The sequence below is a fragment of the Armigeres subalbatus genome, chromosome 2 (assembly GCF_024139115.2).
Source record: "Armigeres subalbatus isolate Guangzhou_Male chromosome 2, GZ_Asu_2, whole genome shotgun sequence".
Classification (NCBI taxonomy): Eukaryota; Metazoa; Arthropoda; class Insecta; order Diptera; family Culicidae; genus Armigeres; species Armigeres subalbatus.
Genome location: NC_085140.1, coordinates 237,694,443 through 237,712,925, shown reverse-complemented (window position 1 = coordinate 237,712,925; position 18,483 = coordinate 237,694,443). Strand labels below are relative to the sequence as shown.

The window sequence follows — 18,483 nt, the reverse complement described above, 5'->3', positions numbered from 1 at the left end:
TCATTCAGAGTGTTTTTCGGGATACAGAGTGCTGAACAGACAATGACGGGAATTGTTTCTTTACAGCTAGAAGTACTCCTTTGCCACGACAAATGAAAATGCTAAACTTAACTGAACATGTATTACGTACTGCTGGTCTGCGTAGACAAACAGAATGATCTCTACGGATACGCACCATGTTTCAATGGCTTATAGCGCTACATACACTGAGACAAATGGGCTTGAGAATTTCACACCTTATGGAAATTTGTCACAAGGAATCGATATGAATTACAATATGTTGTCTGATAAAATATGCTTTTCCTTATAAAATGTAAAGTACACCAGACTAGGTTAGAACCATGGACGTCGGCATCTAAAGAACTGTATGTAGACCATACGTCCACCGACGCTTGCATTCTAAGTGCAGTAACTGCGTATATGAAGTACTGTTGGTGGACTAATCAATCAAATATTCAGAAGGCGCCAATTATGAATGTCGATAGTCCAGTTCGCTGAATGTAGGTCATTATGTATCAGCTTTTCTTAACAATATGTGTCCAACAGTTAACAGGAACACGTTCATGTTCAGTTTTATTATTCGAATTTAATGCCAATCACAGATTGACTCAGTTCATTGTATTTTCTGATCTGGTACATATCTGCCTTGAATCGATGCGATAAGAGAATATGAGAAAATAGCGTGTAATGATGCGGAATATAGTCGCAATACAGAAGATGTGTTCTCCGGCTGTTGTCCGTCCGTGGTATGAGTCTCTCGTTTTCTCCCCGTTGTTGATCGGTCGTTTTGCTTCTGTTGTATATTTATAAATATAACATGTTTTGTATTTTTTATTCGGCTCGGGGCATCTGTACGTGTCCCTGTGTGCGTGTGCCGTTTCATCTACACGTGTTTGTGCTGCTCGGGGATGGTGTGTGACTTAATATTTATTGACATATGAGGCGGGCATCGTATTATATTTAAATGTTGTACTGCTCCCGCTGATAAAAATTGATAATAGCGCACATTCTCCGGGGTTGGTTCATTTTCTGGTGCTTTTTTCTCCATTTAATCATATTATCGTCCCATTCCAAGTCACATATTGCGATTCGATCGAAGCCGTATTGACAGTAGAGGGTTTCGGTTCCCGTTAGCAGACGAGAGATGATCCAACACACAAACGGTGACAGTGTCTGTCGGAACGAGTTGTACCTTTTGGGCAAACATGAGCTTGTTGTTTACTTTTCACACATTTCAAATATCCGGCCTTATCGTAAGGGGATGTTGTTTTTTGCCGTTGATGTACGTATTAATGCGAATTCGATTCTGAGCGCATGAACGAACAGATTGTACCCATCAGTTTTTTTTTGTCGATTTTTCTAAGAATGACAAGCGACTTTAAAACTGGCTCCAGGGCTTTTGGGCAAGCAACGTTTGAATTGTTGGTACTCGTGTTTTTCTATCACATGTTTATATGGCCACGACAGATCTGCGGATGACGCGTTTTGTGGCTCGCAACAGTGATGTGTTTCAACTCAAAGGGGGTGGAACTGAAATATTTTTCACTATGAATTTTCATTCTCTGCTCTATAGGTAAAGAGATAGAACAATGAAAGAATTAAACTTCAATTTATTAAATTTAATTCAGTTTGAACTAGCGTAAAAACAAATTATTTAGTTGAAATCTGGTAGCCACTGTGTTCAAAAGTTTCATCAAAGCTACATCTAATTTTGATTAGGTCTAGGACGGTGTATTGTTATAACGATATTTTTATAGTTCTTTGTTGAAAAAAAAAAACTCTGATTAATCCACCTAGTGGTGGGGATGCCTTTCTCGTGCAAAAAAAAAACAATACTAAAAAATATGAAAAAGTACTTTTTAGCGTGTTTTGGGCATAAAATATAATATTTTGGCCATAATTTCTGATTCCACAGTTCGATCTAGCCAATTTTCGAAATCAAACAATGGGACAGGATTCCCCTTTTGCAAGGACAATGCAAAGTTCCAAAAAGTATGTCTACAAAATGTGTACAGATACACACATACACACACATGCATACGCACTTACAGACATCACCTCGACATCACATCATTCGTCGAGCTGAGTCGATTGGTATATAACACTAGGAGCCCTCCTTAGCCGTGCGGTAAGACGCGCGGCTACAAAGCAAGACTCATAATATACGAATGCAAAAATGTTAACTTGGCTTAGAAACCTCGCAGTTAATAACTGTGGAAGTGCTTAATGAACACTAAGCTGCGAGGCGGCTCTGTCCCAGTATGGGGATGTAATGCCAATAAGAAGAAGAAGAAGAAGGGGTCTCCGGACCTCCAATCAAAAGTTCGTTTTTGAAGCGATCATATAGCCTTTGTTGTACGAGCAAGGCAAAACGCTTCCATAGCTTTTATTCTATTTTTGAGACAATCGAGCTGGCATGATAGCTTCTACCGATCTGCGTAGTAAATGTAAGATTTACTCTAATATTATAATAGTCTTCTTCGTCCTTGTATAGTTTCTTTTGCTTTCTGAACGCTTCCTAAATTTTCTGGTTTTGTGTGAAGACAAGAATCAGCTTTCCTAATAATTGAGTGACAGTCGACATTTCCAGGATGCTTTTCAATGCTGGCTGTCCATGTGCTAAGACAAGACAATTAGGTGACTTCCGGTTACTCAAGAATGGCTCAGTAATGCATTTCTTCGCATTACTTTTAATCAAACATCGCAAACCAACCCATTATTCGGTCTTCTGAGCAGAGATGCTGGTGAAATGATAAGATATTAATCTTAGTTTTCTATCCGTTCAGTCAACAATGTGCAATGTTCGTCATGGAGACACATTTTTTTCACAGCTTTTTGTGTAGCAACACTTTCGCAGCGTGAACAAACCCCGAACTACGCTGGCTATCAGGATCATCATCCAACGCTCAAAGGATAATATCTTTCCAGAATGTTCTTTGATTAGGGATAATATGTTTACACAAGCAAAGATAATATCATGTGCTCAGATGATATTGCAAAGCCTGCTTAATCTAAATACAGAATTCTACTGATTTCCTTAACGGGCTAGGTGGTCATATGGCTACCGCTTCTGCCTCATACGCAGAAAGTCGTGGGTTCAATCCAGGCCGATTCCAATAAAATTCTGCAGGAACTCGTAGCGAGTGCTGAGGTGTTCTCGGTTTGCAGTGGGCGAGTGACTGCATCATCAATTCCTTTCCCATCCCCGATGACCGTAAGGACGTGGCCAGCGCGGTTATCGACCAACCAAAATACTAGAGCTCTCGGACTGTGCACATTGAGGGTGGAGAGCAAATCCCATGCTTCCATCCATTGGTTCCCTGTGCAATTGCGATTGTTCTGGTCGATCACGGAGTAGCAACTACGAAATGCACGGTCATCATGCTCGTGCTCATACAGAATTCTACTGATTTCTTAATTGTTCTTGTCTTAACACAATTTTCTTAGGAAGCGAATTAGTTTGGATTTTTTTTATTTCTGTCGAACAATACATTATATACATTGGTATTTTATTTAGTAAACGCTATCGTTTACTCTAGCTTCTTATCTAATCTATCGCTAAAGGAATCTATTCGGAATGTTGAAATTTTACAGTGAATCGATACAGAAAAGCTATACCGAGACACTACTGTGAAATGTATTGTTGTTTGTAGTAGCTCAATTTTCATTCATCTCTTCTACAGTGATTAACTGCTAGAAGCCTCTAGGTCAAGTTACCTCTTTTACATTCCCATATGATGAGGCTTATACATGATGATATATTTATATCGATGAAAGTTGTGAAAATTTCAGATATCGAAATGGGTTTGCTTCGGTCGTATCCCATTAATGGATTGATGAACTGCTTGCCCCTTTCCGGAAGCAACCGTGCACATCATTGCCCCACGAATACCTACTCAACCCATTGAGAGGAGCTGCTGCTGCTGGGGTTTGTTTTGAATGATCGTGTGTGTGGTTGACGGCGGCGGGCGGTGGTTTGGTCAGCGTCCTATTTCTAATACACATTCGTCGTGTTTGCTTCTGCAAATAACGCCAAATACGCAAGGCTTGAAAGATTTGATTGTATTTGGGTTAACTTCTAACAGTCAGGCAGCTCTGTCCGTGTCTATTTCGCCTTCTTAACCACCGTCAGGAACAACGTTGGCGCTGCCAAGCAAGCATCGAACGAGACTATGACGACGCGATTCGCGGTTGTTGCGATTGGACGGAAGACAATATAGCAGTCAGTGGAACATAAAAACAGTATACCTCTCTGCAATTAGCTTTGGCTTGTTTTCCGCGCGTGGACGCGTGGTGATCCTTAATTCCACCACACAGGTTACGTTTCGTAGTTTGGATAGTAATTTACCATATGGTATAATCCCTCAATAGATACGCTTCACTTCCTTTTCCACTCAGCAGTTCAGTTTTTGTCGCATAAATTAGTGGCATTACATCATAATTGATTTTTGTTTTCGGTAATTTGCGTAGGAACCATCAGGTTGTAGTGATGTTCAACAAGACTAGAAACTATCAATTCCTTGCATTAGAATGAAACTTGCTTCTGCATAGTTTGATTAAATCAAGTGGTTTCTAAAAAATGTTCAATATATTTTGGAATAATGTTCATACGCTACAACTCAATACAATTATACTAAATTCGAAACAACATGAACTTATCCAACTATTCGATTAGCTTATCTAGCCATATTCTCAAATATTTAGGTTTACGCTACTGCAAGCAAACAAGTATGCCATTGATGTACTCGATCTTTGTCCGAACTTTTCGTTTATCTATCTTTTTGCCTATCTCGTGCACCAAGGTGTGACGAAAGGGCTATATGTTCACTCCAAACATAAATTTCTGATAAGAGGTCGACTTTCATATAAATCAACTCAACATGACGAATTGAGGTGATGTTTGTTTGTGTTTATGTATGTGCGTGTGTATGTTCGTATGTATGTGCGCAAAAAAAAACTCTATATTTTGTTTCATATTGAAAATTGGCCAGATCGGACTAAAAGGATGGCTTAAAAGTTATGGCTAAAATATATATTTTTCCAAAATGCACGAGAAATGCACCATCACCACTAGGTGGATAAATCAGGGTTTTTATAGATAGGTAAAATGCGTTAACGTTTTGTATGTCGCGATCGCAAACTTGTCAACGGGTGGTGATTATGCGATTAATCCTGTATTGAAATATGAATTTAAGAAGTTTCAAAAAATTTCAAAAGTAAAAAAAATCTCACGTGATAATTTTCGTTCAGTGCTAAAATTCGAGTCGACTATGAGCATAAATAAGCAAATGGTTTCCCATTGTTTCACACCTGTGCATGTTATGGTTCTCTTAACTCGTGCTCTTTGAAAAATCACTAGGGAAACACGTAGTTTCCAAGGTGGTAGTTATATAGCTGACACTTCTACTTCATATGCAGGAGGTGGTATATATAGTAGTGGGTTCAATCCTATTACATTCTCCTACTTTGTACCTTAACCTCTATTTCTTATGTGCTTACAAAAACTAGAATTGAAAATCATCCATGCGGTTTCTATTTCCTATCCTAAACCTCCAATTTGACTATTCTAGCATCCTATCAGAATTGGAAATTAACGGAAAAAATCTTTTCTGCAAATTATAAGAATGTGATCATTTCTTTCCTATATCACATTGACAAGCCGTTAACCAAGTGCAAGTTGTTTGTGACTAGCAGTGGGCGATTGTCTGCATAATCATTCTTCCTATCTCTGAAAGACCGCAAGGACGTGGCCCGCACCGTTATTGAACAATTAAAATTCTAGAGCTTTCATAGGTTGGACAGCAAACCCAATTCCGTATCAATTGGTTCCCTGTGCAATTGACCCTTCCAGTCTTATTTTTCAGTCGCTCAATTGATTCTTTAACTTACTTAAGGTTAACTTTATCAAACAACTCATTATGCCTGTATCCATTTTTAAAATTTTAAACAAAAAATCAAAATAGTACCTAATATTCGGTTTTGGGCCAAACTTGGGTCAATTATTCAGACTGGTTCACACTCAGATGTGTTTGCCGGTTTGAAAATCGTCGGCGTTTGTTTTTAAATACTTGTTTCTGAATTTTAAATGGTTTACCGTTTAAAATCAGCACATATAAAATTCATTCTCGAAATTCCAGTTTTTTTTCGATTCTCACCAAATTTTTCAGGGAAAAAAAGAAAACAATTAAACTTGTTCTAAGACGAGTTTGTACAATCCCATTTAATTCCACCACTTAATTGTACCTTGACAGATATGTATTTCGACCTCAACAGTAAGGTCGTCTTCAGTGTAAGTACAATTAAGTGGTGGAATTAAATGGGATTGTACAAACTCGTCTTATGACAAGTGAAGACATTCCACTAAAAAGCTCAAAATAATTTTCTTAACAAAACAATTAAACTTAGTTATGATATTCATTTAATTTCAATTGCGTGAACCTTGGCGCTAACCCCAGCCACAAGGGTCGGCACGTTTTCTGAATCGACAGTTTTTGCATTAGTTCATGCTTTCTTGTTTTAGTTTTCTTGTTCTTGTTTTAGAAAATGCTTCTTCATAATGGTCCAGTATTTTTCTATTAGGCACAGTGTCGGAAATGCCGAAATTATTCGCCTCATACCACTCTACCACGTCCTTCGTGTAGTGGCATGATGCTAAATTCAACCAGCCAATCGTCGGACCGTCATAGGCCTTCAGGAGAGGAGGTGAAACCGCTTTTGAAGATACCTTCAAAATACACCTGTCTATTCACTCCATACTCCGCTTTCTGCAAGTACAACTTGCTTGCCAAATAAAGAACTTCTTGGCATCTTCTGTGTCCAGAGACTCTCACACTATTGTTGTAAAATGCCATGTGAAATCCAAATACGTTTTGCAATTTGTCGCAAAAATTCGTCGCGCACCCTGTAATTTCACTAATTCGTTCTAAACTTCTTTAAGAAGCCAAATTTAATCAAACATTTTTAACATATTAAAAACGTTTGAGTATTCCTATGTTTTTGCCCCAAATATAGCATCTGAGGCTAGAGAGTGACATCTCTCCAAAATGTCACTTGTTATTTGACATAATGTTTGAGACCTATAAGTTCCTCACATCTCACGAACTGATATCTAGCTTTTGATCTACTTTTACTTTCCATAGCCAGGGTGTTTACTAGCTGGAAAACTCTGGAAAACCTTAAATTATCAGGGAATGTTTTCCACCTTGAAAAATCCTGGAATTATCAGGGAATTCCTGACACAATCAGGGAAATTTCAAACTTATCCAAAAACAAACACGCCTGCGTGTGAGACATGAGTAGCGACGTCTAGAGAAGACTATAAGAAATCAGCAGTAAACACTAAATTTCTCATAGTTGTTTGTAGTATGTTCGAAATGCGTAGTGCAGTAAAGTTCCACAAGTGACTTCCACTACTCAAAATGTAATAAACTAAAACATGCTACTTTTTATTCGTACGATCCATTCACTCACATAAGCATACTCGTCGATCGATCCAGGTCTGATCAACTCAGACAAGGATCTAACAAAGAAACCTATGGATAAACTTCTGTTTATACTTATTAACTTACGTTTTACTTATGGATCCTGTACAATGTACACCCCGAGTGGTGCAAAGAGATGACTTGAAAGAAAAAAGTTCCAATCGATCCGATCCAAATTACTAAAACCAATTACCATGTAGCCTGAAACCTACTTGTTGAGCGGTATAGCATAGCATTAGCAGTAAAAGTTGATGAAATGGCAGGATTCTTTTTTATCTACCCGTTCTTGATAGGTAGTCGGTAACTGATTTGCATTAACTAGTAGACAGATCAAACAATCCAACCAGGAAACTACAAATACCTTTTTCTGATCAATCTTCTCATGATATTTCTTTTTTTTTTAAATCTGATTGGATTTCTTCAACGCAGTATCGGGGTGGTAGAAGCTTTACCGCCACGGCAAGTGGACACCATAGGATGCCAAGACCCGTAACTTCATCGTTAATTCTGAAGAAAAACCAATCTCAGAGAAAACAAGTTTCAGTACTGTCTAGGAGAACAGTCAGAGTTGTGTTTGTTGTTCGACGGATCACTTCCTTTTCCAGTGCCTAGTTTTCGAACGGATGACGTCATCTGGTAGAGTATTTATTACGGGCTCATGGTCTCTGTCGTTACTTCCTCAAACAATTTCATCAATATTATCGTTCAAAATTCTCTTACCAGAAGCAGTGTTGTCCTACACTCAGTGCGAAAAAATCTGCTCTTTGATTCTACTCCATCTAAACGATTTTATAATCTTAACTAAGTAAGTGTAACTAATAGAAGGATATTTGAATTTTCTAAATGTCATGTCAAACTGTCAAAAAAATGCACACCAGAGCAACAGGAGCGCGCGCGCTGAAAATACACTCCAGTGAAAACACTCCAGTGTATTTTCAGTGCGCGTGCTTCTGAGGCTCTGGTGTGCATTTTTTCAATAGTTTGACATGACATTTAGAAAATTCAAATATCCCTCTATTAGTTACACTTACTTAGCTAAGATTATAAAATCGTTTAGATGTAGTAAAATCAAAGAGCAGAAGTTTTTGCACTGAGTGTAGGACAACACTGACCAGAAGTATAATGGACGATGGCACACACTAGTCCTTTTCAAATCCGAGAGAGATGTTCGAGAAGCTGCAGTATCTACTACACCTTCCAGTAATCTCCGCACAAATATTCTTTGAGGTACAACATCAAATCCTTTCCAGGTGGTCTCTGATGCCGTAGAATCCAACTGAGCTTGATGTCATTCGTCTCAGGCATTACTAGCTACAGGAGTGGAGATCATCTGAGCACTGAGAGCACTTTTAGACTCAGGATGAAGTAACTTCCTCACCGAACAATTGAACCAACGTCTGAAGGTGATAGGAATGTGGTCGACATTTCCGTCCTTGGAATAGGCCAATCTGCGGCTAACGCTAACCAGCGTATCCAAACAGTGGTGTTTCAAGCTACTCTCGTGAGTTCAATTTCGTGGTTCTTCGAAGAGTGACTGCAAATCGACATCGATTGATTTTATAGGGTGGAAGTTCCCAGACGGATTCGAACAAGCTGACCCGACATTCTCTATTTCTAATCGACTCTGCTGCAATGTCCAGCTAGGTTCCAGTTGCTAGGTTTTGTTTTAACCCATACGATAGGACCGATCCTGTCCCACTTCCTTTCCCGAATTTCAGTTACTATCGGCTTTCACCAACGCTGCTGGGGCACGGGCCCACAAAACTGGATATTTATCCTTAAATTTAATTATATCCGCCAAAAATTCCGAAAAAAATCCGCATACCTATTTTAATAATCACTGAAAAGGCTTCCAGAGGAATTCCTGGGGAATTCACGAAGGCATTCCTTACTTTGAACCTGGACACAAATCCATACACTTTTATCAGTAGTGATCCCGGTCATCATGAAACTCTCTCAAAAGATGAAAACGATTCATAATTTTCTATATAACAAAAATTTAATGGTCTGTGCTCGTATCCGCATAACTCAAAAACAGCTCGATAGATTTTCTTCATTCCTTCAGTAGGTATGATGGTTATCGTTTCCGACGGGTTTATATGATATTTCCTCTTGCGAAAATCAAGAATAAGGTCGAGTAAATTATAAATAACTAAAATAAAAGATTTGATTTGTATGGGAATTTCGCAAGGGCAGTTCACAACGCGCATTTTCGCCTACTATGCAGGACAACGTCTGCCGGGTCGACTAGTTTTGAATAAATTTTCTAATCAAATCATAAGATTGAAAATGTATTAAATATTTATTGATCGATGGGCAAAAAAAAAGAACGTTTTGTCATCTTCGAAGCAATTCCAGAAGCAATTCCTGCTGATAAATAGGAATTTATTCTGGAAATTAATTAGGGATGGCAATTTAAATTTACTTGAGAATTCCCTTGTTTTTTTCAGGGATGTATTGAAAAAAATACATATTTACTATGTATTTTTCAAAACAATTCGTGAAGGAACTTTCGAAGGAATTTCTGGATCAATTTTCAAAAGAATTTTCGGAGGATTTTCCTAAGGAATTACTAAAGGAGTATCGATAGTAATTATTAGCGTAATTTTCTGAATTATTCATGGAGAAATTTCCAAGATGAGTCCTCTAAAGAATTCCTGGGGGAATTTCCAGAAAAATTACCGAAGGATTCTTTAAGGAATCTCCGAAGGAGAATCTAAAAGGATCTTATGTGTTTTTTGAAGGTTGTTTGCCAAATGAATTTTCGTAAGAATTTCCGAATGGATTTTCCACAGAAATCCTAAGAGGAATTTTCAAAGGAATTTCTAATGGTATCCCCGCTTCGCACGAATTCCAAAAATAATTTTTGAAGGATTCCAAAATGAATTTCTAAATGAATTCCTGAGGGAATTCCAAAAACAATTTCTATGGAAATTTTAAAGAAGTTGCTAAAAGAAATTCTCTAGGAATGTTCGAAGAAATTTTCGAAGAATCTACTGAAAGAATTGAATTTCCTATTTCCTATTTCCTAAAGAATTTCTCAAGTTATTAACCAGAAATAAATTTGTGATTTGTGATATTTTTTTAAAACAATTATTGCAATATTTAATAAAAAAAAATATTTAAAATGAAGAAAAAAAAATCAAAAACTGCTCGGATTAGTTGAAGAATCGCAATTAATTTATTAGCTTTTTTCGGTGATAATTATATTACTCAAAGCGAATAGAAACTGAAGATTAGCAGAGGGCCATATTAGAGAACAAGCATTGTTGAAATCGCTGTTATTCTGCCTAACGTCCACCCAGGAACGGCTTGGATAGTGTCGTGGTGATCACTGTACCAAGACAGACAAAATAACAGCGATTTCAACCTGCTAATGTGCTGTTCGGCAAGCGTAAACAGTTCTATTGATTCGTGGCATATTTTCAGAGATTCATACAAGAGCGCAAAAAATTGATGAAATGCAGTTCGAATAAGATTCAATTTGGGATTCAATTTGGATTCAAGTCATGCGGTGATCAAAGCTTTTCTTATTTTGTTGAAGAATGTTTTGAAAGTCCTCAAAAGTGTCCGATTTTTTTTTGTTCCCTCAAATAGTAGTTTGTGCAACTAGTTGCAAAAAGATGATTTTTTCAGCACGAGTTGTACGTTTATCCAACGAGGCTTGCCGAGTTGGATAAATACTACGAGTGCTGAAAAAATCGAGTTTTGCAACGAGTTGCACACGCTATTTTTTGCAATGACGAAAAATGGGCTTTAATATGATAAATCTATACCAAAATTGTACAATCGAATTTACTCCACATGATCATTCATGCCAATAAATTATGTTGCGGCAGAGAACCATAAGATTCCATCTTATCGTGCCAAATTGCATAGCTTGAAAAGCTATGAAGCGATGGATGCAATTGCCTTTGGGAAATTGTGATGTTATGTCCAACAAACCATTTCATTTATTACGAGACGCTCAGAGTACACTATTTAAACACTCACCCAAACTAAGTCAGCTAAATGTAGTCATGTAACTACTGTCCCAATGTAGGTTTTTCATTATAGCACCCAAATGAGTGCTATAATGAATATTATGCAACCCATTTGAGTTGCATAATGGTTATTAAAGCACCCATTCTGTTGGTATGGAAAAGTAGGCCGTTTTATCACTCAAATGACAACTATAAACCAGGTATTATGATCAGGAATTGCAAAAATATTATTTTTGTTTTCTAATATTTGCCTATTATAACCAAACAAGTTTTTTATAAAAATATTGGAAAAATGGAATCCTGATAAAAATCGATTAGAAAAATCAAGTTGATATGCAAAAAAAAAAACATTCCTTATCAAAACTAAACTTCCTAAGTAACCACCAAGCATTAATTATTGCATGTAATCAATCACAGATCAGCATAATAAATGCTATTTGCATTAGATCAGTTTTAACGATTTAAAGATGCATTTATTCATCAACTGTCAAGCAACGATACAGTAGTTCAGCATCACGAATGCAGCGATGCATTACTTATGTTTTATTTCAACATGTCAAGGTAATAAAGCATTATTTTGGTCGTAAAAGGGCCTTTTTCCACTTTAAGTCAACTTTAATGGCTGTATTATTTGCAAGCATATATAGCTCCATGGTTACTTGGGTTTGCCTTAATATAGATAATTATGTTCCCGATCAACCATCCATACCGACGTATCTGAGCACTTTTAAGGAAAAAAGTTTGCGTGGCAAATCAAGGAGGGAAATAAAATGTATGGTCTCAATATGTATTAAATTTGATTTATCTTTTATTTACTTATTTATTTTAATATCACATGAATATAATGTTTGTCCTAAAGCGATTTTCATATATGCTATTTTTTTATTTTTTCCAATCAAGGTGAAAATATTTAATTCATCTTCTAAATTAGAATATCTTTTTGCCTCTACTGTATCACCAGGAATAGGCACAAAACTGTGGAATTTCTGAATGCCAGATATTGTTTTGGCGTTATTATATAGCTCTTCGAGTTATTCCGACATTTTGATGTACAGTTTAGTGGATATGTCTGTTTGTTTAACTGCCCAGCTATGTAGCTCTCGTGGTGTTTTATGGTATTTCCATAATGTCGAGGAAAATTGGCTTTCTTCGCCATTCTCTTGCCAACAATAGCATCAGAGGGACATTTTCCATGGAACGTAGGAAAAAACCCAGATTAATCCACCTAGCGGTGATGAAGCCTTTCTCGTGTGTTATAAAAATAGTATTTTAGCCATAATTTCTGAGCCCATAGTCCGATATGTCCAATTTTTGATAGGAAACAATGGGACAGGATTCTGCGTTGAATGCAACCTTGGTTGCGAGCAAATCGGTTGAGGATATGTGCCCAAAAAATGAATGACACTTTTGCTACATTTTGGTACGTGGGTGCGCACAGACACACATACATCACCTCAATTCGTCGAACTGAGTCGATCGGTATATAACACTATGGGTCTCCGGGCCTTCTATAAAAAGTTTGTTTTTGGAGCGATCATACCCGATCAATAATGCATAACAAAATTATAACAAGGGGAGTTATTTATTTCAGAAAAATATTGTAACAAAATGTGTTATAAATTTGGCTGGTTAGTTGTTAAAATAACAAAAATTATATCAAAAATACCTCTAGCCGTAACACAATTAAAACAGAGGTTGATACCTTCATATCAACATTATAACAAACGTTGATATAATTTGTCTGTACAAAAATCTACATTCAAGGTAACTGCCTACATCACGGAAAGAAATCTGGTACGCCACCACGACGGATTTCCATCCATAATGTGAGCAATTAACTTTGTTCTAGCTGTGTATTAATATCGAGCGGGTTCAAGTTATACTGAAGATGATTACCTCCGATTTTTTTCCAATGTCTACAAAAATATAGGCCATTATTTTGTTAAAATATACATAACTAATGTTGTTATAATTTTGAAATGGCCGAAGACACATTTTTATCGAATTATCGAATTATCTTATTATAAAAACACGTTGTTTTAAATAACAACAATTGATAGAACTAAGTTATAACTTTGTTATGCATTCCTGATCGGGTATATCCTCTACGTAAGTATACGAGAAAGGCAAAAATGCAATTCTACTGTTTTTCCATGGTTTGACTGGAATCTACACAAACTAGCAAAGTTTTTCTTATTCTTATATTGTGCTGCTGCCCCCCATCAGACATAAAATAAATTTAAGTAAAACTTGTCGTTTGTTTCATAACATCTATCATTTTTTAGATAAACAACTAAACTGCAACTGTATCGTGAGTCATTACTTCTGATATGATCATAAAGCTAACATATGCAAGTTTATTGCCTTTCTTATAGTAAATTTCAAATGGGTGTGTTGTTGCTTGAAGATTAATCAAATGATATCCTTGAGTTTATAATAAATTAATAATTTTGTGAAAATAGCATATAGCAAGAATTTCTTTTTTTTTTTCAATGAATCTGTTTTAGAAAGGATAACTGTTCTTTACAAATGAAATCGTGAGTTATAAGTTGGTAAAATTTATCAACGAGGTATGGAACAAATTCATCAACAGGCTTAATAATGGTTTCTAAATAACAGCGATCAGTGTACAGCCAGTGTAAAGATAATATAATCTTTTTTGTCGATTGATTCTATTAGCTATTTTTTGGGAGCCCACAGACACGGAAATAACAATCAACTGTTCTAATAGTTCTATTACAAAGCAATTTTTCTATTATGCCTCATTGCATTTCTCGGCAAACCGGGTATTGATAGAGAAGCCTGCCTTAGGGAAATTTTGATGTATTTTCGATCAAACTATTTCAGTCAATACGCGATGCCGAGAATGCATTATTTCTACATTCAACCAAGCTAATTCAGAAAAACATAGTCATGTATCTTTTGTTTTAATGTTGGTTTTCCATTAAGCACCCAAAAGAGTGTTATAATGGATTTTATGCAAGAGTTGCATAATAACACAATAAAGCACTTATTTCATTAGTATGGGAAAGTAGTCCGGTTTATCACTCAAATGATGATTGCGAAAAATAATAATATTGAAATGTAGATTTCAAATTATTAAGCTCCAGAATGAGTTGAATGTATCATCGATTCAATATGTAAACGCATTGGGGTCTTCCTTAGCCGTGCTGAAAATGCGCGGCCACAAAGCAAGACCATGCTGAAGGTGACTGGGCTCGATTCCCGGCTAGGTCTAGGAAATTTTTCCGATTGGAAATTATCTCGAGTTCCCTGACCATGAAAGTATTATCGTGGTAGCCTCATGATATCTTCTTCTTCTTCTTCTTATTGGCATTACATTCCCACACTGGGACAGAGCCGCCTCGCAGCTTAGTGTTCATTAAGCACTTCCACAGTTATTAACTGCGATGTTTCTAAGCCAGGTTACCATTTTTGCATTCGTATATCATGAGGCTAACACGATGATTTTTTTTCCTGTTCGGGTGTACCACTGCGACCTGTTATTAGATCTATTGTAGCGTTACCCCTATCCTTAGTGTTAAAGTGCATGTCGAATTACTTCATGACTATTGATAAGCAATGCAGTATCGGTTTCGATACAGTTGTTGTTTTGTTTTCTCAAGAGCACCATGACAAGGTCCCGCTATTTAGACCCTTCACAGCGAGCAATCCCATTGAAGGCGAGCCCCTTATCAATAGGAAATCAATCCTTTCTTGAGAAAACAGAACAGTGATACTGTTTTTGGCCATGCATCGGAGCCCTAGCCACATCCTTGTCTTGCTTCTAGAATATCACCAGTAAACAATGAAAACCCGGGATTTAGCTCTGTCTACAAGACCATTTCAAGCAAGAGAATTTGTTCAGTAATAAAAACTTCCGTGTGTTCCTCTCACTACCATTTTCACCAGTTCATGAAGAGTTAGTACATATTTAAACCCCTAACTCGATTTTTCCAGCAGTCAGTTCAGCCTAGGACCGGGTACCGAGGTTTTTTAACTAATTGCTCGAAAAGTTGTTTCCGCTGCATACAGTCTAGCCTCAAACAAGAGGAATTCGAGTCTTTCAACTATCTGCAAGGTAACATTAATTATGTTTTATTTCTGAGATGGCTGTTGGTAGCGGGGACTAAATACGATGAATCCTTAATTACCACAACTTATTGCCCTAGCTAGAAAAAGAGATTAAGCTAGGGCTCTGTTTGGTAGATCTTACACCGCAACACACTACGTCAAAGTGATCTACCGTGTTACGGGAATAACACGATGATACTTTTATGCCCAGGGAAGTCGAGACAATTTCCAATCCGAAAATTGCCTAGACCGGCACCGGGAATCGAACCCAGCCACCCTCAGCATGGTCTTGCTTTGTAGCCGCGCGTCTTACCGCACGGCTAAGGAGGGCCCCAGCCTCATGATATACTGGTGCAAAAATGGTAACTTGGCTTAGAAACCTCGCAGTTAACTACTGTGGAAGTATTGAATGAACACTAAGCTGTGAGGCGGCAATGTCCCAGTGAGGTATGTAATGCCAATGAAAAGAAGTAGATATGTAAAAGTATTGTAATTTATGACAGTTTTATCGTTAACAGAATAGGGGAGCTGTTCTAATCTCCATCTCACTCCCCCTTAGACAGTTAAAAAAATCATTCTACCGCAAAATTCCGTCAGATATCATTGTAAACATGCGTAAACTACGTAAAAAATCAAACAAATAAAAAACAATTCCCATTGCGTTTCGTTCCTTTGTATTTTACAGGATGAACGATGGAACTTTAAGATGAAAAACCGGAAGAGTAACTCCATATAATTGAAATTGTATTTCAAACTTTCATTTCGGTTGTGTTTCATCTTTTTTGTACGAAGTCAATGTTAGGAGTGCCAGCACTAGAGAATGATGAATTATAAATATCTCAAGCATGCGGCTTTTCCTGCTATAGGTGCAAGCGTGTTAACACGTGCATGCGAGATCGATAATTTCATCCCGAGCGTCCAACGCCTGGATTCTGTCCACCATAGTTTTTCAGAAACTAAACGATCGTTTTAGGCGCTACGGCCTATTAAACCATTAAACCAAACTTTGTTCGAACAAATGATTCAATTACATAACCGGAGGGTTATGATGAAATAAAAATAATTTGATGGACGTGATTAATAATGTCGACTCCTTAGTCTGTATTTATTTTCTTCTAAAATGCATCCCCGCCCAAACATCCAGCGAAGTAAACTCGACACGAGTCGATTAAGAACAAGAATGATGACTGTCGCAGGCGCGTGATTAAATGTGGCTTATTATAAGTGTTGGTTTCACTGGTACGTGATAAAATTATCCGGGCGAGGTTATGTTTGAACTAGAGTCGGATGCGAGGAGTGTTGCAAACCATTTGTTTTCGGTTGGGATGTCAGGAATATCGACGTTAGATAACAAAAATTTAGCCGAATGGTGTACTTTTAGTATGAATAATGTTTATACATTTATCATAACGGGTTCCTACCATATTTGTCAAGCCGCCTTGTTATTCGTCAGTGCTAAACTCGTAGTTGGGTACCTACGGAGCCGATGTTTGTTGTGCATTTCGCTGCAAAAAATATTATTACAGTGAGCGTAGGATGTCGGTATACTAAACGACGCTCAGAACTTGACCAACACACTGCCCGAGTCAGTTAGAAGCTGCGTATGTTCTTAGCCTTCGCCGATCTAAGACAGAGATGATCAGTACATTAACCGCGGTCGGTTCGCTCACTTGGCATTTGTGTTGAATGGATTTTTTTTTTCGCGCAAGAACTGGAAGCAGCATTCCGCCTCGGGCAAATTTTGGGTATGTGTGTTAAGGTTATTTGCAAGACGCAAATCTACAGGTGCCGAAGAAGGCAAAAAGTGGTAAACCTGTAACAAATTGTTGGAAGACTTTTTATGCTCGCAGCTCACTGGACAACTAACGTCCCAACTCTTTTTGCTGTGCGTTGCCCAGACAGTCGAATTTGTGCTCGCCGACTGTACGCCTCGTGTTCGTGTTTCAAGCGTTGTTCTATTCGCGGTTATAATAAATCTTGAAATAGCCACTCGATTGTCGCTGGCAGGGGCCAAAGGTTTCTTGAGAACTATAGTGCGTTGATTTTTTCGAATCTAAATTAGCTGGTTTTTTGTTTGTTTACAATTTGTGCATAAACGGTTGAGTGAGTAAGTGAGGAGGCCACAATTGGGCGACGGAAGATTATAATTAAGTGTATTGCGTTGAAATAAAGTGTGTTTGAACATATAACATGACGAATCCAAGGAAGTATCGTGATAAAATAAAAATTCAGGAGGAGAAAATGAAAATGCAGCAACTGGAATTTGAGCGCACAATGCGAGAGGTGTCACCCATATTCCCTCGGGTGAGTGTATTCAGTTTATAGACGCTTCAATATACTGTTTGAAGCGATTGTCCGTTCAATTCTCGAATTGATATTCTTTAGTTTTAAAGAAAAAGAATAACTCTTATTGCATAGTGAGGCATCATCATCGAATATTTCCTGTTTTGTTTTACTGAAAAGTGAAACAATGTTTAAGATCGGATGATTTTAAATTTTTGAACTGATCCTTTTATGTGTATGTAAAACATTGAGAAAGAATTGAGGGAATGTCTTCATCATGCCTAACGTCCATAAATTAAACCAGATCGGTTGATGCATTCACAGCTATGATTAAACACTATTAGGGGCATATTGATAACAAATCTTGCGGAACCAAATTTTGAATCGTAAACATTCGTAAGCTGCATTCAATATTCATCTTGCGATAGAAATTCAACTAGAGGGTTCATTTGAGGAACTATTCGTCGTTGATAGTTTTGAAAGGTGGCCATGCCAACGGTCATTCTGGATAACCGAGAATTTGATAAAATATGTAGCTATAAAAGATTACAAAATTAACTCCACGTATTTTTGTTTTAATTTTTCTGGTATAATGAGTTTCGTTTTAGCATTGTTATTGTAACTAATAAAACATTTTGTTATAATATTTTTCGAATAGAGTG

At 37.3% G+C, this 18,483-nt stretch overlaps 1 protein-coding gene across 4 annotated transcripts in view; it reads left to right on the top strand.

Annotated features, from left to right (window-relative positions):
* The window catches only part of LOC134211965 (myb-like protein AA), a 106,957-nt gene that overhangs the window by 20,772 nt on the left and 67,702 nt on the right, over positions 1–18,483 (top strand). The window contains exon 1 of one of the 4 annotated variants that reach the window (XM_062689389.1): positions 17,179–17,842. The exons of the other annotated variants lie outside the window; for them this stretch is intronic. Within the exon in view, the coding sequence (XP_062545373.1) occupies positions 17,729–17,842 (114 nt within the window). The 5' untranslated portion in view covers positions 17,179–17,728. Of the gene's footprint in view, positions 1–17,178; positions 17,843–18,483 lie in introns of those variants that run through there. 4 annotated transcript variants of the gene reach the window in all.